The 22,802-nt window shown below is 44.8% G+C and overlaps 1 protein-coding gene across 1 annotated transcript in view; it reads left to right on the top strand.

Moving 5' to 3' along the window:
- Positions 1 to 8,749: 8,749 nt before the first annotated feature.
- rskrb (ribosomal protein S6 kinase related b) overlaps positions 8,750 to 22,802 on the top strand; it is a 47,653-nt gene continuing 33,600 nt past the window's right edge. Inside the window, exons 1-2 of the mRNA XM_031809609.1 lie at positions 8,750 to 9,054; positions 16,072 to 16,365. Of these exons, the coding sequence (XP_031665469.1) occupies positions 9,025 to 9,054; positions 16,072 to 16,365 (324 nt within the window). The 5' untranslated portion in view covers positions 8,750 to 9,024. The remainder of the gene's footprint in view (positions 9,055 to 16,071; positions 16,366 to 22,802) is intronic.

The raw sequence follows: 22,802 nt of genomic DNA, 5'->3' as shown, positions 1-22,802 counted from the left end.
GGAGAGGCTGTGAGACACGATGACTTCTGGATACCTAATGTTGTCATCGAGAGGCTGTGAGACATAATGACTTCTAGAAACCTACTGTTGTCATGGAGAGGCTGTGAGACATAATGACTTCTAGAAACCTGCTGGTAGATGAGAATAGAAGAGGCCCAGACAACCAGAACATCAGGATGGGATAGAAGGATGAATGAATGAGAAACAAAGGAACTGCAGCTGATTCTGAGCTCACTATTGTATCGCTTAGAAGTGTCAGAGGACTCATTGAGGGGATTTATAAGCCTATTATTATTAATATAAACAATCATAAAAACCCTACAAATAACCAAAAACAGCAACTTAACATTAGAGAACATAGAATTTGTGCATATTTTCTTTCGCGTCTCAACTAACCACGAACCAGTTCCTGACCCTTTCAGTGCCTCATCAGGTTTCTTTCTTTGTGCTCAGGTAACCAAGGAAATATTTGTAGATGTCTTTCCTGTCCAATGCGCTACAGGATGTTTACTAAGACTAAACTTCGTCAAATAACTATTCCATAGTCTAGGGTAGTCCATGTGTGTATGGTGTGGTAAACTATTCCATAGTCTAGGGTAGTTCATGTGTGTATGGTGTGGTAAACTATTCCATAGTCTAGGGTAGTCCATGTGTGTATGGTGTGGTAAACTATCACACCACACCTTACGCACATGAAAAGCCCTTGGAAACCAGTCACTGCATTCAGTACCTTAACCGTGTTGTGACACGGGGTGGTACTGACCCAGTATTATAGGGGTAGTACTGACCCAGTATTATAGGGGTGATACTGACCCAGTATTATAGGGGTAGTACTGGCCCAGTATTATAGGGGTGGTACTGACCCAGTATTATAGGGGTAGTACTGACCCAGTACTATAGGGGTGGTACTGACCCAGTATTATAGGGGTAGTACTGGCCCAGTATTATAGGGGTGGTACTGACCCAGTACTATATGGGTGGTACTGACCCAGTACTATAGGGGTAGTACTGGCCCAGTATTATAGGGGTGGTACTGACCCAGTACTATAGGGGTAGTACTGACCCAGTATTATAGGGGTGGTACTGACCCAGTACTATAGGGGTAGTACTGACCCAGTATTATAGGGGTGGTACTGACCCAGTTTTATAGGGGTGGTACTGACCCAGTTTTATAGGGGTGGTACTGACCCAGTACTATAGGGAGTACTATAGGGGTGGTACTGACCCAGTACTATAGGGGTAGTACTGGCCCAGTATTATAGGGGTGGTACTGACCCAGTACTATAGGGGTAGTACTGACCCAGTATTATAGGGGTGGTACTGACCCAGTATTATAGGGGTGGTACTGACCCAGTACTATAGGGAGTACTATAGGGGTGGTACTGACCCAGTACTATAGGGAGTACTATAGGCGTGGTACTGACCCAGTACTATAGGGGTGGTACTGACCCAGTACTATAGGGGTGGTACTGACCCAGTACTATAGGGAGTATTATAGGCGTGGTACTGACCCAGTACTATAAGGAGTACTATAGGGGTGGTACTGACCCAGTACTATAGGGGTAGTACTGACCTAGTACTATAGGGGTGGTACTGACCCAGTACTATAGGGGTGGTACTGACCCAGTACTATAGGGAGTATTATAGGCGTGGTACTGACCCAGTACTATAAGGAGTACTATAGGGGTGGTACTGACCCAGTACTATAAGGAGTACTATAGGGGTGGTACTGACCCAGTACTATAGGGGTAGTACTGACCCAGTACTATAGGGGTGGTACTGACCCAGTACTATAGGGAGTATTATAGGCGTGGTACTGACCCAGTACTATAGGGAGTAGTACTATAGGGGTGGTACTGACCCAGTACTATAGGGAGTATTATAGGCGTGGTACTGACCCAGTACTATAAGGAGTACTATAGGGGTGGTACTGACCCAGTACTATAAGGAGTACTATAGGGGTGGTACTGACCCAGTACTATAGGGGTGGTACTGACCCAGTACTATAGGGAGTATTATAGGCGTGGTACTGACCCAGTACTATAGGGAGTAGTACTATAGGGGTGGTACTGACCCAGTACTATAGGGAGTATTATAGGCGTGGTACTGACCCAGTACTATAGGGAGTAGTACTATAGGGGTGGTACTGACCCAGTACTATAGGGAGTACTATAGGCGTGGTACTGACCCAGTACTATAGGGGTGGTACTGACCCAGTACTAAAGGGGTGGTACTGACCCAGTACTATAGGGAGTATTATAGGCGTGGTACTGACCCAGTACTATAGGGAGTATTATAGGCGTGGTACTGACCCAGTACTATATGGGTGGTACTGACCCAGTACTATAGGGGTGGTCCTGACCCAGTACTATAGGGGTGGTACTGACCCAGTACTAAAGGGGTGGTACTGACCCAGTACTATAGGGAGTATTATAGGCGTGGTACTGACCCAGTACTATAGGGGTGGTACTGACCCAGTACTATAGGGAGTACTATAGGCGTGGTACTGACCCAGTACTATAGGGGTGGTACTGACCCAGTACTAAAGGGGTGGTACTGACCCAGTACTATAGGGAGTATTATAGGCGTGGTACTGACCCAGTACTAAAGGGGTGGAACTGACCCAGTACTATAGGGGTAGTACTGACCCAGTACTCAACACATCCTGGAGCTGTCCTGGTATGAAGGCGCCGACAGAGATGGTCGCCTCGCTTCAGGTCCTCAGGAAACTGTGGAGTATTTCGTTTTTGTTGTGTATTATTTCTTACATTGTTACTCCCGAAAATCTCAAGTGTTATTACATACAGCCGGGAAGAACTCAAATCAAATGTATTTATATAGCCCTTCGTACATCACCTGATATCTCAAAGTGCTGTACAGAAACCCAGCCTAAAACCCCAAACAGCAAGCAATGCAGGTGTAGAAGCACTGTGGCTAGGAAAAACTCCCTAGAAAGGCCAAAACCTAGGAAGAAACCTAGAGAGGAACCAGGCTATGTGGGGTGGCAAGTCCTCTTCTGGCTGTGCCGGGTGGAGATTATAACAGAACATGGCCAAGATGTTCAAATGTTCATAAATGACCAGCATGGTCAAATAATAATAATCACAGGCAGAACAGTTGAAACTGGAGCAGCAGCACGGCAAGGTGGACTGGGGACAGCAAGGAGTCATCATGTCAGGTAGTCCTGAGGCATGGTCCTAGGGCTCAGGTCCTCCTCCGAGAGAAAGAAAGAGAATTAGAGAACGCATACTTAAATTCACACAGGACACCAGATAAGACAGGAGAAGTACTCCAGATATAACAGACTGACCCTAGCCCCCCGACACATAAACTACTGCAGCATAAATACTGGAGGCTGAGACAGAACTATTGGATATATACACAACGACAACTTACCAACATTACGACCAGGAATACGACTTTCCCGAAGCGGATCCTTTGTTCAGACCTCCACCCTGGACATGGGATCTTATCCCAGAGGCCGACCCAAAACAACGCGGTCGCCGCAGGAGAGGCAGACGGAGCGGCCTACTGGTCAGAGTCAGAAGGCGAGCACACCATCCACCACTCCCGAGCATATTACTCGTACAAGTTTTTCACTCCACTCACGCTAACATCTGCTAACCATGTGTATGTGACCAATAACATCTGCTAACCATGTGTATGTGACCAATAACATCTACTAACCATGTGTATGTGACCAATAAAATTTGACTTGATTTATATTTCATCATAACCCATTATTACACATCCTGGACCCGTCCATGTCATCAGAACCCATTATTACACATCCTGGACCCGTCCATGTCATCAGAACCCATTATTACACATCCTGGGCCCGTCCATGTCATCAGAACCCATTATTACACATCCTGGACCCGTCCATGTCATCAGAACCCATTATTACACATCCTGGACCCGTCCATGTCATCAGAACCCATTATTACACATCCTGGACCCGTCCATGTCATCAGAACCCATTATTACACATCCTGGGCCCGTCCATGTCATCAGAACCCATTATTACACATCCTGGACCCGTCCATGTCATCAGAACCCATTATTACACATCCTGGACCCGTCCATGTCATCAGAACCCATTATTACACATCCTGGGCCCGTCCATGTCATCAGAACCCATTATTACACATCCTGGACCCGTCCATGTCATCAGAACCCATTATTACACATCCTGGACCCGTCCATGTCATCAGAACCCATTATTACACATCCTGGACCCGTCCATGTCATCAGAACCCATTATTACACATCCTGGACCCGTCCATGTCATCAGAACCCATTATTACACATCCTGGACCCGTCCATGTCATCAGAACCCATTATTACACATCCTGGACCCGTCCATGTCATCAGAACCCATTATTACACATCCTGGACCCGTCCATGTCATCAGAACCCATTATTACACATCCTGGACCCGTCCATGTCATCAGAACCCATTATTACACATCCTGGACCATTACACATCCTGGACCCGTCCATGTCATCAGAACCCATTATTACACATCCTGGACCCGTCCATGTCATCAGAACCCATTATTACACATCCTGGACCCGTCCATGTCATCAGAACCCATTATTACACATCCTGGACCCGTCCATGTCATCAGAACCCATTATTACACATCCTGGACCCGTCCATGTCTTCAGAACCCATTATTACACATCCTGGACCCGTCCATGTCATCAAAACCCATTATTACACATCCTGGACCCGTCCATGTCATCAGAACCCATTATTACACATCCTGGACCCGTCCATGTCATCAGAACCCATTATTACACATCCTGGACCCGTCCATGTCATCAAAACCCATTATTACACATCCTGGACCCGTCCATGTCATCAGAACCCATTATTACACATCCTGGATCCGTCCATGTCATCAGAACCCATTATTACACATCCTGGACCCGTCCATGTCATCAGAACCCATTATTACACATCCTGGACCCGTCCATGTCATCAGAACCTATTATTACACATCCTGGTCCCGTACATTATTGTGTGTATTTGTCATTGTGTGTGTGTCATTGCATGTGTGTGTGTCATTACGTGTGTGTGTGTCATTGCGTGTGTGTATGTGTGTCAACGTGTGTGTATGTATCATGTGTGTGTGTAGGGGTAGTACTGACCCAGTGTCATAGTGTGTGTGTCATAGCCTGTGTGTGTGTGTGTGTGTCGTAGCGTGTGTGTGTCCTAGTGTGTGTGTGTGTGTGTGTCATAGCGTGTGTGTGTGTCATAGCGTGTGTGTGTGTCATTGTTTGTGTGTGTGTCATTGCGTTCGTGTTTGTGTCATAGCGTGTGTGTATGTGTGTCAACGTGTGTGTATGTATCATGTGTGTGTGTAGGGGTAGTACTGACCCAGTGTCATAGTGTGTGTGTCATAGCCTGTGTGTGTGTATCATAGTGTGTGTGTGTGTGTCCTAGTGTGTGTGTGTCATAGCGTGTGTGTGTGTCATAGTGTGTGTGTGTCATAGCATGTGTGTGTCATAGCATGTGTGTGTGTGTGTGTCATAGCGTGTGTGTGTGTGTGTCATGGCGTGTGTGTGTTTGTGTGTGTCATACCGTGTGTGTGTGTATGTGTGTCATAGCGTGTGTGTGTGTCATAGCGTGTGTGTGTCGTAGTGTGTGTGTGTCATAGCGTGTGTGTGTCATAGCATGTGTGTGTCATAGCATGTGTGTGTGTGTGTCATAGCGTGTGTGTGTCATAGCGTGTGTGTGTCATAGCATGTGTGTGTGTGTGTCATAGCGTGTGTGTGTGTCATAGTGTGTGTGTGTGTCATGGCGTGTGTGTGTTTGTGTGTGTCATACCGTGTGTGTGTATGTGTGTCATAGCGTGTGTGTGTCGTAGTGTGTGTGTGTGTGTGTGTCATAGCGTGTGTGTGTCAGCGTAGTCAGAGCATGAAATCTGTCCTCATCATGGAACCAGTGGTGCGTTATGGGAACTATGGCTTGACAGTCCTTTCACTCCGGTGTGTGTGTGTATGTGTCATGGTGTCTGTATGTGTGTGTGTCATGGTGTGTGTATGTGTCATGGTGTGTGTGTGTGTCATGGTGTCTGTATGTGTCATGGTGTGTGTGTGTGTCATGGTGTCTGTATGTGTCATGGTGTGTGTGTGTGTCATGGTGTCTGTATGTGTCATGGTGTCTGTATGTGTGTGTGTCATGGTGTCTGTATGTGTGTGTGTCATGGTGTCTGTGTGTGTGTGTGTCATGGTGTCTGTATGTGTGTGTGTCATGGTGTCTGTATGTGTGTGTGTCATGGTGTCTGTATGTGTGTGTGTGTCATGGTGTGTGTATGTGTGTATGTGTCATTGTGTCTGTATGTGTGTGTGTCATGGTGTCTGTGTGTGTGTGTGTCATGGTGTCTGAATGTGTGTATGTGTGTCATGGTGTCTGTGTGTGTATATGTGTGTCATGGTGTCTGTATGTGTGAATGTGTCATGGTGTCTGTGTGTGTATATGTGTGTCATGGTGTCTGTATGTGTATATGTGTGTCATGGTGTCTGTATGTGTATATGTGTGTCATGGTGTCTGTATGTGTATATGTGTCATGGTGTCTGTATGTGTATATGTGTGTCATGGTGTCTGTATGTGTGTGTGTCATGGTGTCTGTGTGTGTGTGTGTCATGGTGTCTGTGTGTGTCATGGTGTCTGTATGTGTATATGTGTGTCATGGTGTCTGTATGTGTGTGTGTCATGGTGTCTGTGTGTGTGTGTGTCATGGTGTCTGTGTGTGTGTGTGTCATGGTGTCTGTATGTGTGTATGTGTGTCATGGTGTCTGTGTGTGTCATGGTGTCTGTATGTGTGTGTGTCATGGTGTCTGTATGTGTATATGTGTGTCATGGTGTCTGTATGTGTATATGGTGTCTGTATGTGTATATGTGTGTCATGGTGTCTGTATGTGTGTGTGTCATGGTGTCTGTGTGTGTCATGGTGTCTGTATGTTTGTGTGTCATGGTGTCTGTGTGTGTGTGTGTCATGGTGTCTGTGTGTGTCATGGTGTCTGTATGTGTGTGTGTCATGGTGTCTGTGTGTGTGTGTGTCATGGTGTCTGTATGTGTGTGTGTCATGGTGTCTGTGTGTGTGTGTGTCATGGTGTCCGTGTGTGTCATGGTGTCTGTATGTGTGTGTGTCATGGTGTCTGTATGTGTATATGTGTGTCATGGTGTCTGTATGTGTATATGGTGTCTGTATGTGTATATGTGTGTCATGGTGTCTGTATGTGTGTGTGTCATGGTGTCTGTGTGTGTCATGGTGTCTGTATGTGTGTGTGTCATGGTGTCTGTGTGTGTGTGTGTCATGGTGTCTGTGTGTGTCATGGTGTCTGTATGTGTGTGTGTCATGGTGTCTGTGTGTGTGTGTGTCATGGTGTCTGTATGTGTGTGTGTCATGGTGTCTGTGTGTGTGTGTGTCATGGTGTCTGTATGTGTGTATGTGTGTCATGGTGTCTGTGTGTGTCATGGTGTCTGTATGTGTGTGTGTCATGGTGTCTGTGTGTGTGTGTGTCATGGTGTCTGTATGTGTGTGTGTCATGGTGTCTGTATGTGTGTGTGTCATGGTGTCTGTGTGTGTATATGTGTGTCATGGTGTCTGTATGTGTGTGTGTCATGGTGTCTGTGTGTGTATATGTGTGTCATGGTGTCTGTATGTGTCATGGTGTCTGTGTGTGTCATGGTGTCTGTATGTGTCATGGTGTCTGTGTGTGTCATGGTGTCTGTATGTGTCATGGTGTCTGTATGTGTGTATATGTGTCATGGTGTCTGTATGTGTGTGAATCCCAACCCTCCAGTGACCTGCTTTCCTCTGCCAGCTGAGCACACTGCATCAGCTGCTGGGCTGAGATTTGCCTCACACCCCCTTAGATACTGAGACTGAGCTCCCTGCCATCCAGGACCTCTAAGACCGTCCAGCAAATGATACCTGAGCATTAAGACTGCTAACTGCTAACTAGTTAATGAATGGTTACCCGGACAATCTGCACTGACCCTACACACATTCACTAGACTTTACAGGGCATTCGGAAATTATTCAGACCCCTTGACTTTTTCTATATTTTGTTTACCTTACAGACCTATTCTAAAATGGATTACATTATTGTTTTCCCTCATCAATCTACACACAATATCCCATAATGACAAAACAAAAGCCGTTATTTAGAATTCTTTGGCAAATGTATTAAAAATAATAAACTGAAATCACATTTACATAAGTATTCAGACCCGTTGCTATGATACTGTAAATTGAGCTCAGGTGCATCCTTGCTTCCATTTGATCATCCTTGAAATGTTTCTGCAACTTGATTGTAGAAACATGTTATTTGATTTTGATTTGAGGGGACCAGGAATCACTAATGAGAGTGAGAAGAGCCTACTGCCTCAGCCTGCTACATTGTAAATGAATGACCACTGCAGTTGGGATTCAACTATATAAAAACCTTTATTGATTCATTTGTTCTTTTCAACTTAATCTGCCAACGACATTGTATTAACATCTGAACAACAGTCATCTACAAGAGTTTATCAACAAGATTCCTTTTTATCACGTTGGTAAATTGTCTTTATTGTGTTTTGTCTGTATTATAAATAATTTAAGAGTTCATGAAGACAGAATCTCCTTTCAGAGGGCGGGGCTGGGGAGAGAGAACGGGGCGGGTCTAACGCTACGGGCTCCCAGTCTGATTGGATAAGCGCCATGTGGGCGGATGTAGAGGTGACGTGACCTACAGAAGGGATTATTTTGTTTATGTCGCCTAATCTGCTCTGTCTGCTGTCGACGACGACAACACGGTGGAAGACTTTGGGAAGTACTAGCTACTAATGTTTTACCTACCGACGGCTGGCCATAGTGTAGTCGCCGGGGCGCAGAGAACCCGTGTGTGTGTGTTGCGCAGGCTGCGGATTGTGTGTGAGTGAGGATGAGGAGGGTGATGATGCTAGCAGGATGATGAAGAAGCAGTGTCGTGGTGGATGACAACAAATTGAGAGAGACAGACCAGATGGGGGCGGACGCCAGTAAAGCCAGCAAGGTGAAATAGCAGGACTCTTCCTCTCTCTCAGGTAGTGGGCGACAGGTATACCGCTGCGGGGGGTTCCCTGGCCGTCCTTGACGCTGAAACTTCACTGACTATGACTATGACTGCATCAGCATCAGTGAGAGTTGTTGGGGTTTAATTTATTAATTAACCACAAGACACCAGCTCATATAGTTAGCTACTCATACTGTTTCACTCTCAGTGATCAGGGCACATATCCACAAAGCATCACACAGTAGAGTGCTGATCTAGGATCTGTCCATGTAATCTTATAATATTATCCTATGTTACATTATTGCAATATGTAGTATATTAAGTAGGGGTGTTATTTAGGGTGGCAGGTAGCCTAGTGGTTAGAGCGTTGGACTAGGAACTGAAAGGTTGCTAAATCGAATCCCCGAGCTGACAAGGTACAAATCTGTCGTTCTGCCCCTGAACAGGCAGTTAACCCACTGTTCCTAGGCCGTCATTGAAAATAAGATTTTTTCTGAACTGACTTGCCTAGTTAAATAAGGTAAAGATTGAGTATTTTTTTAAAGGTTGCTTGCTTAGTTAAATAACGGTACAAATAAAAACAAAAACAAAAATACATCAAACATTCAGCCTTCTCAGTAATAGTGTGGTAATAACAGTATGTGGCCCGGCGTGTTGTTCTGGATGGATGATGGCTCTGTTCTCTACAGATAATAATACTCATGAATGAATGAACATACAACTGTAATGCGCAACGTTGGGACGTTTTAACGGCAGCAGATAGAACGCTTAGCCTACATTAATCTGCTGTGCTCTCTCCTATCGATCTATCTATGTGTATGTATATATATATGTATGTATGTATGTATGTATGTATGTATGTATGTATGTATGTATGTATGTATGTATGTATGTATGTATGTATGTATGTATGTATGTATGTATGTATGTGTATGTATGTGTATGTATGTATGTATGTATGTATGTATGTAATGTATGTATGTATGTATGTATGTATGTATGTATGTATGTATGTATGTATGTAATGTATGTATGTATGTGTGTGTGTATGTATGTATGTATGTATGTATGTAATGTATGTATGTATGTATGTATGTATGTATGTATGTATGTATGTATGTATGTATGTATGTATGTATGTATGTATGTATGTATGTAATGTATGTATGTATGTATGTATGTATGTATGTATGTATGTATGTATGTATGTATGTATGTATGTATGTAATGTATGTATGTATATATGTATGTATGTATGTATGTATGTATGTGTGTGTATGTGTGTGTGTGTATGTGTGTGTGTGTATGTATGTATGTATGTATGTATATATATATGTGTATGTATGTATGTATGTACCGTTCAAAAATTTAACTTAGAAATGTATTTATTTTTTAAACGAAAAGCAAATTTTTCATCCATTAAAATAACATCAACTTGATCAGAAATACAGTGTAGACATTGATAATGTTGTCAATTACTATTGTAGCTGGAAACGGCAGGTTTGTTTAATGGAATATCTACATAGAAGTACAGAGGCCCATTATCAGCAACCATCACTCCTGTGTTCCAATGGCACGTTGTGTTATCAAATATAAAGTTTATCATTTTAAAAGGCTAATTGATCATTAGAAAACCCATTTGCAATTATGTTAACACATCTGGAAACTGTTGTCCTGATTAAAGAAGCAATAAAACTGGCCTTCTTTAGACTAATTGAGTATCTAGAGCATCAGCGGGTTCGATTACAGGTTCAAAGAACACCGACACTGGACAGAGGAACTCTGCCTAGAAGGATCCCGGAGTCACCTCTTCACTGTTGACGTTGAGACTGGTGTTTTGCGGGTACTATTGAATCAAGCTACTGGGATTTCCCTGTGTTTTATATATAGCATTATATAATTTATATTTTCAGTCTTTTCAAACAGCTCTTACAATAAATGGCATTATCATAATCTCTGCCTGTTTTGGTGGGATGGAGTTTTGCCTGGTGACATCAAATTAGTTAATAAACCAATAATTGTCATTTATTTTTATTTAACTTGGCAAGTAAGTTAAGAACAAATTCTTATTTACAATGACTGCTTACCCTGGCCAAACCCTAACCCGCATGACGCTGGGCCAATTGTTTGCCGCCCTAAGGGACTCCCAATCACGGCCGGTTGTGATAGACTGGAATTGAACCAGGGTCTGTAGTGATGCCTCTAGCACTGAGATGCAGTGCCTTAGGCTGCTGTGCCACTCGGGAGCCCAATAAGAAATTTCTCTGCCAATAACAGGTACTTTTCGTTTTCAGATTACTTCCAGACAGTCCTAGCAAAATTATTGCTTGAGAAATTGCTCTTTGCTATTAAAAGTTAGGGAAAAAAGTCAATACTTTGTAGAGCCACCTTTTGCAGCAACTACAGCTGCAAGTCTCTTGGGGTATGTCTCTATAAACTTGGCACATCTAGCCATTGGGATTTTTCCAATTCTTCAAAGGCAAAACTGCTCCAGCTCCTTCAAGTTGGATGGGTTCCGCTAGTTTACAGCAATCTTTAAGTCATACCACATATTCTCAATTGGATTGAGGTCTGGGCTTTGACTAGGCCATTCCAATACATTTAAATGTTTCCTCTTAAACCACTCAAGTTTTGCTTTAGCAGTATTCTTAGGGTCATTGTCTTGCTGGAAGGTGAACCTCCGTCCCATTCTCAAATCTCCGGAAGACTGAAACAAGAATTTCTGTGTATTTAGCGCCATCTGTCATTCCTTCAATTCTGACCAGTTTCCCAGTCCCTGCCGATGAAAAACATCCCCACAGCATGATGCTGCCACCACCATGCTGTTGGGATGGTGTTCTCAGGGTGATGAGAGGTATTGGGTTTGCGCCAGACATAGCATTTTAATTGATGGCCAAAAAGCTCAATTTTAGTCTCATCTGACCAGAGTACCTTCTTCCATATGTTTGGGGAGTCTCCCACATGCCTTTTGGTGAACAACAAACATGTTTGCTTATTTTTTATTTTAAGCAATGGCTTTTTCTGGCCACTCTTCCATGAAGCCCAGCTCTGTGGAGTGTACGGCTTAAAGTGGTCCTATGTACAGATACTCCAATCTCACTGTGGAGCTTTGCAGCTCTTTCAGGGTTATCTTGGTCTCTTTATTTCTTCTCTGATTAATGCCCTCCTTGCCTGGTCCGTGAGTTTTGGTGGGCGGCCCTCTCTTGGCAGGTTTGTTGTGGTGCCATATCCTTTTCAATTTTTTTATAATGGATTTAATGGTGCTCTGTGGGATGTTCAAAGTTTGTGATATTTTTTTTTATATAACCCAACCCTGATCTGTACTTCTTCACAACTTTGTCCCTGACATGTTTGGAGAGCTCCTTGGTCTTCATGGTGCCGCTTGCTTAGTGGAGCCCCTTGCTTAGTGGTGTTGCAGACTTTTCAGAACAGGTGTATAAATATGTGTACACTAAGATCATGTGACAGATCATGTGACACTTAGATTGCACACAGGTGGACTTTATTTAACTAATTATGTGACTTCTGAAGGTAATTGGTTGCACCAGATCTTATTTAGGGGCTTCATATCAAAGGGGGTGAATACATATGCACACACCAGTTTTCAAATGTACATTTTTTTTGAAAAAATTGTTTTCATTTCACTTCACCAATTTGGACTATTTTGTGTATGTCCATTACATGAAATTCAAATAAAAATCTATTTAAAATACAGGATGTAATGCAACAAAATAGGAGAAAAATGCCAAGGGGGATAAATACTATTGCAAGACACTGTTCATCAACAAAATACACCAATCACAGCACGTGTTTGGATTCATTCAGCAGTTTTTACCTGAAAAAGTACAATACCATTGGAAATTGATGTTAAAAGTTCCATTCATATTCCTAAAACTTAAGTTGAACATTTATAAATAGCCCAATGTCAAAACATATTGATCCAAATCAATAGTCAATATGCAGAAACAGTCGTGATATATTGAAAACATAAACATACAATTTACTATCTACATATACACTACCAGTCAAAAGTTTTAGGACAGCTACTCATTCAAAGGTTTTTATTTTATTCTTTACACTTTTCTACATTGTAGAATAATAGTGAAGACATCAAAACTATGAAATAACACATATGGAATCATGTAGTAACCAAAAAAGTGTTAAACAAAACAAAATATATTTTTTATTTGAGATTCTTCAAATTTCCACCCTTTACCTTGATGACAGCTTTGCACACTTTTGGCATTCCCTCAATTAGCATCACCTGGAATGCCTTTCCAAAAGTTTGAAGGAGTTCCCACATATGCTGAGCACTTGTTGGCTGCTTTTCCTTCACTCTGTGGTCCGACTCAACCCAAACCATCTCAATTTGTTTGAGGTTGGATGATTGTGGAGGCCAGGTCATCTGATGCAGCACTCCATCACTCTCCTTCTTGGTAAAATATCTCCAGGCTGTGTTGGGTCATTGTCCTGTTTGAAAAACAAATTATAGTCCCACTAAGCCCAAACCAGATGGGATGGCGTATCGCTGCAGAATGCTGTGGTAGCCATGCTAGTTAAGTGTGCCTTGAATTCTAAACAAATCGCAGACAGTGTCACCAGCAAAGCACCCCCCACACCATAACACCTCCTCCATGCTTCACGGTGGGAAATACACATGCAGAGATCATCTGTTCACCCACAACACGTCTCACAAAGACACAGCGGTTGGAACCAAACATCTCAAATTTCGACTCCAGACCAAAGGACAGATTTCCACCGGTCTAATGTCCATTTCTCGTGTTTCTTGGCCCAAACAAGTCTCTACTTCTTATTGGTGTCTTTTGTAGTGGTTTCTTTACAGCAATTTACAGTCTCCTCTGAACAGTTGATGTTGAGATGTGTCTGTTACTTGAACTATTTAAAATCAAATTCAAATCAAATTTATTTATATAGCCCTTCTTACATCAGCTGATATCTCAAAGTGCTGTACAGAAACCCAGCCTAAAACCCCAAACAGCAAGCAATGCAGGTGTAGAAGCACTGTGGCTAGGAAAAACTCCCTAGAAAGGCCAAAACCTAGGAAGAAACCTAGAGAGGAACCAGGCTATGAGGGGTGGCCAGTCCTCTTCTGGCTATGCCGGGTGGAGATTATAACAGAACATGGCCAAGATGTTCAAATGTTCATAAATGACCAGCAGGGTCATGTAGGCTGCAATTTGGGCTGCAATTTCTCAGGCTGGTAACTCTATTTGAAGAAACTTTAAAAGTTCTTGAAATGTTACGCATTGACTGACCTTCATGTCTTAAACTAATGGACTGTCATTTCTCTTTGCTTATTTGAGCTGTTCGTGCCATAATGTGGACTTGGTCTTTTACCAAATAGGTCAATCTTCTGTATACCCCCCTATCTTGTCACAACACAACTGATTGGCTCAAACACATTAAGAAGAACATAAATTCCACAAATTAACCAAGCTGTCATCAATGCAAAGGGTGGTTACTTTGAAGAATCTCAAATATAAAATATATTTTGATTTGTTTAACACTTTTTTGGTTACTACATGACTTCATATTTGTTATTTCATAGTTTTGATGTATGTCTCCAGTATTTTTCTACAACGTAGAAAATAGTCAAAATAAAGAAAAACTCTTGAATGAGTAGGTGTTATTATGAAACGTTTGACCGGTAGTGATCATGTTACGTTAATTTGTATTATTTACCTTATAAACTGCACACCAAAAACCCTGTTGTTTTGAAGTGGCCATAAATCACTCATCGGTTTAGCGGAGGGATATGCGTTGTTGAAACTACCACAACTCAAAAACCCTGTGGAAACTGGAGATAGTTACCCATCACTGGTTGGAAGACAACCTGCAGAACATTCTGGAATGTTGCATTATGAAACGGGGGTCACCAAAACAGAAAGAGAAACACCAATCACTCATTACGCCAGTGGGGGGAGATGTCCTGCTAAAACTAACACAGCTCAAAAACCGAATCTGGGAATAATGTGTACTTCACAGGTTAGAGAACAACTGGTAGAAGACAGCTAGCTGCATTTTGATTCAAGTGGGTTGACAACGCGGTAACTGTAATTGTTTGTTAATCCCATCAATATCACGCTGAAACCAATAGAACAGGGGGAAACGGGGGGTAGAGCTGTTTCAACTAACACTATTCAAAGGCCACACGGAAACTTGGAATAACCTGGTTGGTTAAATGAGAACTTGTATGATGCATGCGACCTTCCCAAGTGCTCCCATGTCACCTCGCTCCTCCGCACACTCCACTGGCTTCCTGAAGAAGCTCACATCCACTACCAGACTGTGGTGCTTACCTACGGAGCAGTTGCATCCCACTGCTGGCTTGCTTCTGAAGCTAAGCAGGGTTGGTCCTGATTGGTCCCTGGATGGGAGACCAGATGCTGTTGGAGGGCCAGTAGGAAGCACTCTTTCCTCTGGTCTAAAAAATATCCCAATGCCCCAGGGCAGTTATTGGGACATTGCTCTGTGTAGGGTGCTGTCTTTCGGATGGGATGTTAACCCTGGTGTCCTGACTCTGTGGTCAGAGTAGGGGTGTTAACCCTGGTGTCCTGACTCTCTGTGGTCAGAGTAGGGGTGTTAACCCTGGTGTCCTGACTCTGTGGTCAGAGTAGAGGTGTTAACCTTGGTGTCCTGACTCTCTGTGGTCAGAGTAGGGGTGTCCTGACTCTCTGTGGTCAGAGTAGGGGTGTTAACCCTGGTGTCCTGACTCTCTATGGTCAGAGTAGGGGTGTTAACCCTGGTGTCCTGGCTAAATTCCCAACTGTCCCTCATACCATCATGGTCACCTAATCATCCCCAACTTCCAATTGGCTCATTCATCCCCCCTCCAAAGGGGATTGTGGTAGGGTATCCTCTACTACGCGTGATAACCATTTTGTCAGACCTATAGAAACGGGCTTGGGGGCCAGGTCTACAGCTGTTTGGAATTGATTGTATGTCTCATTATGTCTCATACCTACCCCCCCCGTCCTCTCTCCACCCCCTCCACAGAGACCCCCAGCAGGGTCAGGGGAAAGAGAAGAGACTCAATGTTCTACAGGATGGAGAGGATTATTTTCCTCCGTTGGTCTGTCCATCCCTGCAAGCCTCTGTCGCCTGGCCCCTCCCACCCTGCGGCTCGGCCATCGGAGGATGATCAGAGATAAGGCCCCGCCTATCCCGGACCAGGTGTTAGGGGGAGGAGGGCCAGATAGACTGAGAGCAGAGTGGAGTCTACCTGGCTTCATTTCCATGTTCCTCCCTGAGTTCCCTCACAGAGCTGTACCAGGACACCAACACTTCCAGGTAGGACAAGCACACACACAGACAGACAGACACACACGCACACACACAGACACACACACAGACACATACAGACACACACACACAGACACACACGCACACACACACAGACAGACAGACAGACACACACGCACACACACAGACACACACAGCGACTAGGCCACAGCGACTAGACCACAGCGACTAGGCCACAGTGACTAGGCCACAGCGACTAGGCCACAGCGACTAGACCACAGCGACTAGGCCACAGCGACTAGGCCACAGCGACTAGACCACAGCGACTAGGCCACAGCGACTAGGCCACAGCGACTAGACCACAGCGACTAGGCCACAGCGACTAGGCCACAGCGACTAGACCACAGCGACTAGGCCACAGCGACTAGGCCACAGCGACTAGACCACAGCGACTAGGTCACAGCGACTAGGTCACAGCGACTAGACCACAGCGACTAGACCAGAGCGACTAGGCCACAGCGACTAGACCACAGCGGCTAGGCCACAGCGACTAGACCACAGCGACTAGGCCACAGCGACTAGACCACAGCGACTAGACCACAGCGACTAGACCACAGCGACTAGGCCACAGCGACTCGGCCACAGCGACTGACCACTAGATGGTGCTGTACACGACTGAACAGTAGTGCTGTTTCGGTGACCGTTGGCTGTTTCGGTGACCGTTTGCTGTTTCGGTGACACCAGCGCTCACGAGTCATGATGACAGTCAAATTCCACGTGACCGTTTAGTCATGGTAATTAGGCTTCTCCAAGCTCTGATGCTGCAATTTAAATTAATTTTTATTTGGATTTCATGTAATGGACATACACAAAATTGTCCAAATTGGTGAAGTGAAATGAAAAAATTACTTGTTTAAAAAAAAAATCAAAAATGGAAAAGTGATGAGTGTATTTGTATTCACCTCCTTTGCTATGAAGCCCCTAAATGAGATCTGGTGCAACTAATTACCTCCAGAAGTTAATTATTCATTAAATAAAGTCCACCTGTGTGCAATCTAAGCGACATATGATCTGTCACATGATCTCAGTATATGCAAGGCCCCAGAGTCTGCAACACCACTAAGCAAGGGGCACCATGAAGACCAAGGAGCTCTCCAAACAGGTCAGGGACAAAGTTGTGGAGAAGTACAGATCAGGGTTGGGTTATAAAAAATATCAGAAACTGTGAACATCCCATGGAGCACCATTAAATCCATTATCAAAAAATGGAAAGAATATGGCACCACAACAAACCTGCCAACTGTTGCTACATTCATTAGTAAATATTTTAAGGATATGATCATAACATTTTGATGACTCAACCTCAATTATTTTGAATGTTACAATAAAAAAACACTAATATACATTTTATTTAACGAGGCAGGTCAGTTAAGAACAAATAGTTATTTTCAATGACGGCCTACGAACAGTGGGTTAACTGCCTTGTTCAGGGGCAGAACGACAAATTTCTACCTTGTCAGCTCGTGGATTCGAATCAGCAACCTTTCAACGCTCTAACTACTAGACTCTAACCACGAGGCTCTAACCACTAGACTCTAACCACTAGACTCTAACCACTAGGCTCTAACCACTAGACTCTAACCACGAGGCTCTAACCACTAGACTCTAACCACTAGACTCTAACCACTAGACTCTAACCACTAGGCTCTAACCACTAGGCTCTAACCACTAGACTCTAACCACTAGGCTCTAACCACTAGGCTCTAACCACTAGACTCTAACCACGAGGCTCTAACCACTAGACTCTAACCACTAGACTCTAACCACGAGGCTCTAACCACTAGACTCTAACCACTAGACTCTAACCACTAGACTCTAACCACTAGACTCTAACCACTAGGCTCTAACCACTAGGCTCTAACCACTAGACTCTAACCACTAGGCTCTAACCACTAGGCTCTAACCACTAGACTCTAACCACGAGGCTACCTGCCGCCCCACAAGGTTAACCACTAGACTCTAACCACTAGGCTCTAACCACTAGACTCTATCCACTAGGCTCTAACCACTAGGCTCTATCCACTAGGCTCTAACCACTAGGCTCTAACCACTAGGCTCTAACCACTAGACTCTAACCACTAGGCTCTATCCACTAGGCTCTAACCACTAGGCTCTAACCACTAGGCTCTAGCCCCGTTGGAAAATGGAAATGGACTGTTTGAAAAGGTAAATCACATGTTTATTGAGCGTACCCCCGACGAGATAGCACCCCCGACGAGATAGCACCCCCGACGAGATAGCACCCCCGACGAGATAGCACCCCCGACGAGATAGCACCCCCGACGAGATAGCACCCCCGACGAGATAGCACCCCCGACGAGATAGCACCCCCGACGAGATAGCACCCCCGACGAGATAGCACCCCCGACGAGATAGCAGCCCCGACGAGATAGCACCCCCGACGAGATAGCACCCCCGACGAGATAGCACCCCCGACGAGATAGCACCCCCGACGAGATAGCACCCCCGACGAGATAGCACCCCCGACGAGATAGCACCCCCGACGAGATAGCACCCCCGACGAGATAGCACCCCCGACGAGATAGCACCCCCGACGAGATAGCACCCCCGACGAGATAGCACCCCCGACGAGATAGCACCCCCGACGAGATAGCACCCCCGACGAGATAGCACCCCCGACGAGATAGCACCCCCGACGAGATAGCACCCCCGACGAGATAGCTGGCTTAGATCATAAAAATCATTGTGCTGTTTTATCTTATTTCAAGATGGCGGCCGGGCAGCTCAGCTGAGCGTGTTGTGTCACACGGTTTGTTTGTTTCAAGTGTTACAAGTTTTTATTACTTAGAAAAACTGTTATTAAGCTGCGAGTGGTGTCATTAAACACCAGGTAAAACACTACAAGATCAGAGCGTGTTTTCTACGCGAGGAGACAGTGGTGCCCTCCATGAAAACCGAGAGAGGATACATCTGCGCTGTGACTGACTGTCTAGACACATTGGGCCGACTAGCCTTGAATACTTCTCGATGTTCAGGTTTTTAATCTGTGTTCCGTCAATCTACCGGAGTCTTCTGACTCCTCTCCTGCCTTGTTGTGCTGTGTGGTGGAAGCCGGAGTTCGGTATCTGCGCTGTGACATAACGTCTAGATGCGTTGCGTTTGCTAGCCCAGGATACCCCTGGACTCGCCACCGGTGAATGGCCGGTTTGTTGGGCCTGCTGCAAGGCGACTGGGCGCATTGACCAGACCCACACACTGGGCACATTGACCAGACCCACACACTGGGAACATTGACCAGACCCACACACTGGGAACATTGACCAGACCCACACACTGGGCACATTGACCAGACCCACACACTGGGCACATTGACCAGACCCACACACTGGGCACATTGACCAGACCCACACACTGGGCACATTGACCAGACCCACACACTGGGCACATTGACCAGACCCACACACGGGGCGAAATCCCTGTCAGCACATTCCTGCAGCGGCTGGCATTCCAGGGCAGGAACATTCGGACACCCACTTGGTTTCTACCAGCTACAGCTGAACAGATTTTTTTAGGGCATTTAAGGTTTTTAAAGACTGACTCAGCATATTTGTGTTTGTTTTGTTTTCATTCTAGTGAATTGTTGGTATTTATAGGTGATTTAAACTGGGACTGTTTAAACTCAGAGGCCATTACAGGACTTTTGACACAAATGATAAATGCAGTCACAAGACTCAATCCCAAAGACATCTCGAAAACAACACTTATTGGTGTTATTCCAACTAACAATCAGCATATATACTCAGCCGTTGGTATTTTCTCTAATGATTTAAGTGATCATTGTGCAGCTGCTTGCATTAGAGACACCAAAATCCCCAAAGTGCCATCTCGGTTCATAGCCAAACGACCTTTTAGGCAGCTCTGTGAGCAGACACTCCTGTATGAACGTTATACATGTAACTGGGAGAGGAGGGCCCCTATTACAGATATCGAAGAGGAGTTCTCCTATTTTCATTCCATGTTTTCTACTATCTATGATAAACACGCCCCTCTCAAAAAGTACCGGGTAAGAGGTAGAGACAATCCCTGGTTTACAGGGGAATTATCTGATTTGATCCAGAAATACACAATGGGCTAAAGCCAGAAAGGGTAATTCCCAGGCTGAATGGCAGTTATTCAGGGTACTGAGATACGGAAATGTAAAAAAGCTTCTATTATGAATCTACCAAGGCAAACCTCAATAACCCCCACGAAATGATTGAAAACCATTAAATCCATGAATGCGAACACAAACTGGTCTCCTGCTAAAATTGTCCTCAAATTCAATGGATGTGACTCACAAGAAATAAACTGCTTGGCATGTTTAATGAGGATTTTGTTAAAGCTGGGCATTTATTTGACAATGAACTCAATCCTAACATCTCGAATGAGTCTGTGAATGAAATTGCCGCATGCTGGTCTACGGTTTATCTATTTCCTTTTTACAGAGATTGAGTTTTCAGAAGTTGTAAAGGCAGTCAAATCTATTGATATAAAGAAAACAGTTGGTCCGGATCAATTAAACCCTTATTTAAACAGGGTGCAGAGATCATTGCTGATCCTCACTCATATTGTAACATCCATCAGGAAGCAGGTGCAGAAGCACCTCACTCATATTGTAACGTATCCATCAGGAAGCAGGTGCAGAAGCACCTCACTCATATTGTAACATCCATCAGGAAGCAGGTGCAGAAGCACCTCACTCATATTGTAACGTCCATCAGGAAGCAGGTGCAGAAGCACCTCACTCATATTGTAACGTCCATCAGGAAGCAGGTGCAGAAGCACCTCACTCATATTGTAACGTCCATCAGGAAGCAGGTGCAGAAGCACCTCACTCATATTGTAACGTCCATCAGGAAGCAGGTGCAGAAGCACCTCACTCATATTGTAACGTCCATCAGGAAGCAGGTGCAGAAGCACCTCACTCATATTGTAACGTCCATCAGGAAGCAGGTGCAGAAGCACCTCACTCATATTGTAACGTCCATCAGGAAGCAGGTGCAGAAGCACCTCACTCATATTGTAACGTCCATCAGGAAGCAGGTGCAGAAGCACCTCACTCATATTGTAACGTCCATCAGGAAGCAGGTGCAGAAGCACCTCACTCATATTGTAACGTCCATCAGGAAGCAGGTGCAGAAGCACCTCACTCATATTGTAACGTCCATCAGGAAGCAGGTGCAGAAGCACCTCACTCATATTGTAACGTCCATCAGGAAGCAGGTGCAGAAGCACCTCACTCATATTGTAACGTCCATCAGGAAGCAGGTGCAGAAGCACCTCACTCATATTGTAACGTCCATCAGGAAGCAGGTGCAGAAGCACCTCACTCATATTGTAACGTCCATCAGGAAGCAGGTGCAGAAGCACCTCACTCATATTGTAACGTCCATCAGGAAGCAGGTGCAGAAGCACCTCACTCATATTGTAACGTCCATCAGGAAGCAGGTGCAGAAGCACCTCACTCATATTGTAACGTCCATCAGGAAGCAGGTGCAGAAGCACCTCACTCATATTGTAACGTCCATCAGGAAGCAGGTGCAGAAGCACCTCACTCATATTGTAACGTCCATCAGGAAGCAGGTGCAGAAGCACCTCACTCATATTGTAACGTCCATCAGGAAGCAGGTGCAGAAGCACCTCACTCATATTGTAACGTATCCATCAGGAAGCAGGTGCAGAAGCACCTCACTCATATTGTAACGTCCATCAGGAAGCAGGTGCAGAAGCACCTCACTCATATTGTAACGTCCATCAGGAAGCAGGGGCAGAAGCACCTCACTCATATTGTAACGTCCATCAGGAAGCAGGTGCAGAAGCACCTCACTCATATTGTAACGTCCATCAGGAAGCAGGTGCAGAAGCACCTCACTCATATTGTAACGTCCATCAGGAAGCAGGTGCAGAAGCACCTCACTCATATTGTAACGTCCATCAGGAAGCAGGTGCAGAAGCACCTCACTCATATTGTAACGTATCCATCAGGAAGCAGGTGCAGAAGCACCTCACTCATATTGTAACGTCCATCAGGAAGCAGGTGCAGAAGCACCTCACTCATATTGTAACGTCCATCAGGAAGCAGGTGCAGAAGCACCTCACTCATATTGTAACGTCCATCAGGAAGCAGGTGCAGAAGCACCTCACTCATATTGTAACGTCCATCAGGAAGCAGGTGCAGAAGCACCTCACTCATATTGTAACGTCCATCAGGAAGCAGGTGCAGAAGCACCTCACTCATATTGTAACGTCCATCAGGAAGCAGGTGCAGAAGCACCTCACTCATATTGTAACGTCCATCAGGAAGCAGGTGCAGAAGCACCTCACTCATATTGTAACGTCCATCAGGAAGCAGGTGCAGAAGCACCTCACTCATATTGTAACGTCCATCAGGAAGCAGGTGCAGAAGCACCTCACTCATATTGTAA

This window comes from Oncorhynchus kisutch, linkage group LG29 (assembly GCF_002021735.2).
Source record: "Oncorhynchus kisutch isolate 150728-3 linkage group LG29, Okis_V2, whole genome shotgun sequence".
In the NCBI taxonomy this organism is placed as follows: Eukaryota; Metazoa; Chordata; class Actinopteri; order Salmoniformes; family Salmonidae; genus Oncorhynchus; species Oncorhynchus kisutch.
This window is presented reverse-complemented; position numbering and strand designations above follow the sequence as displayed.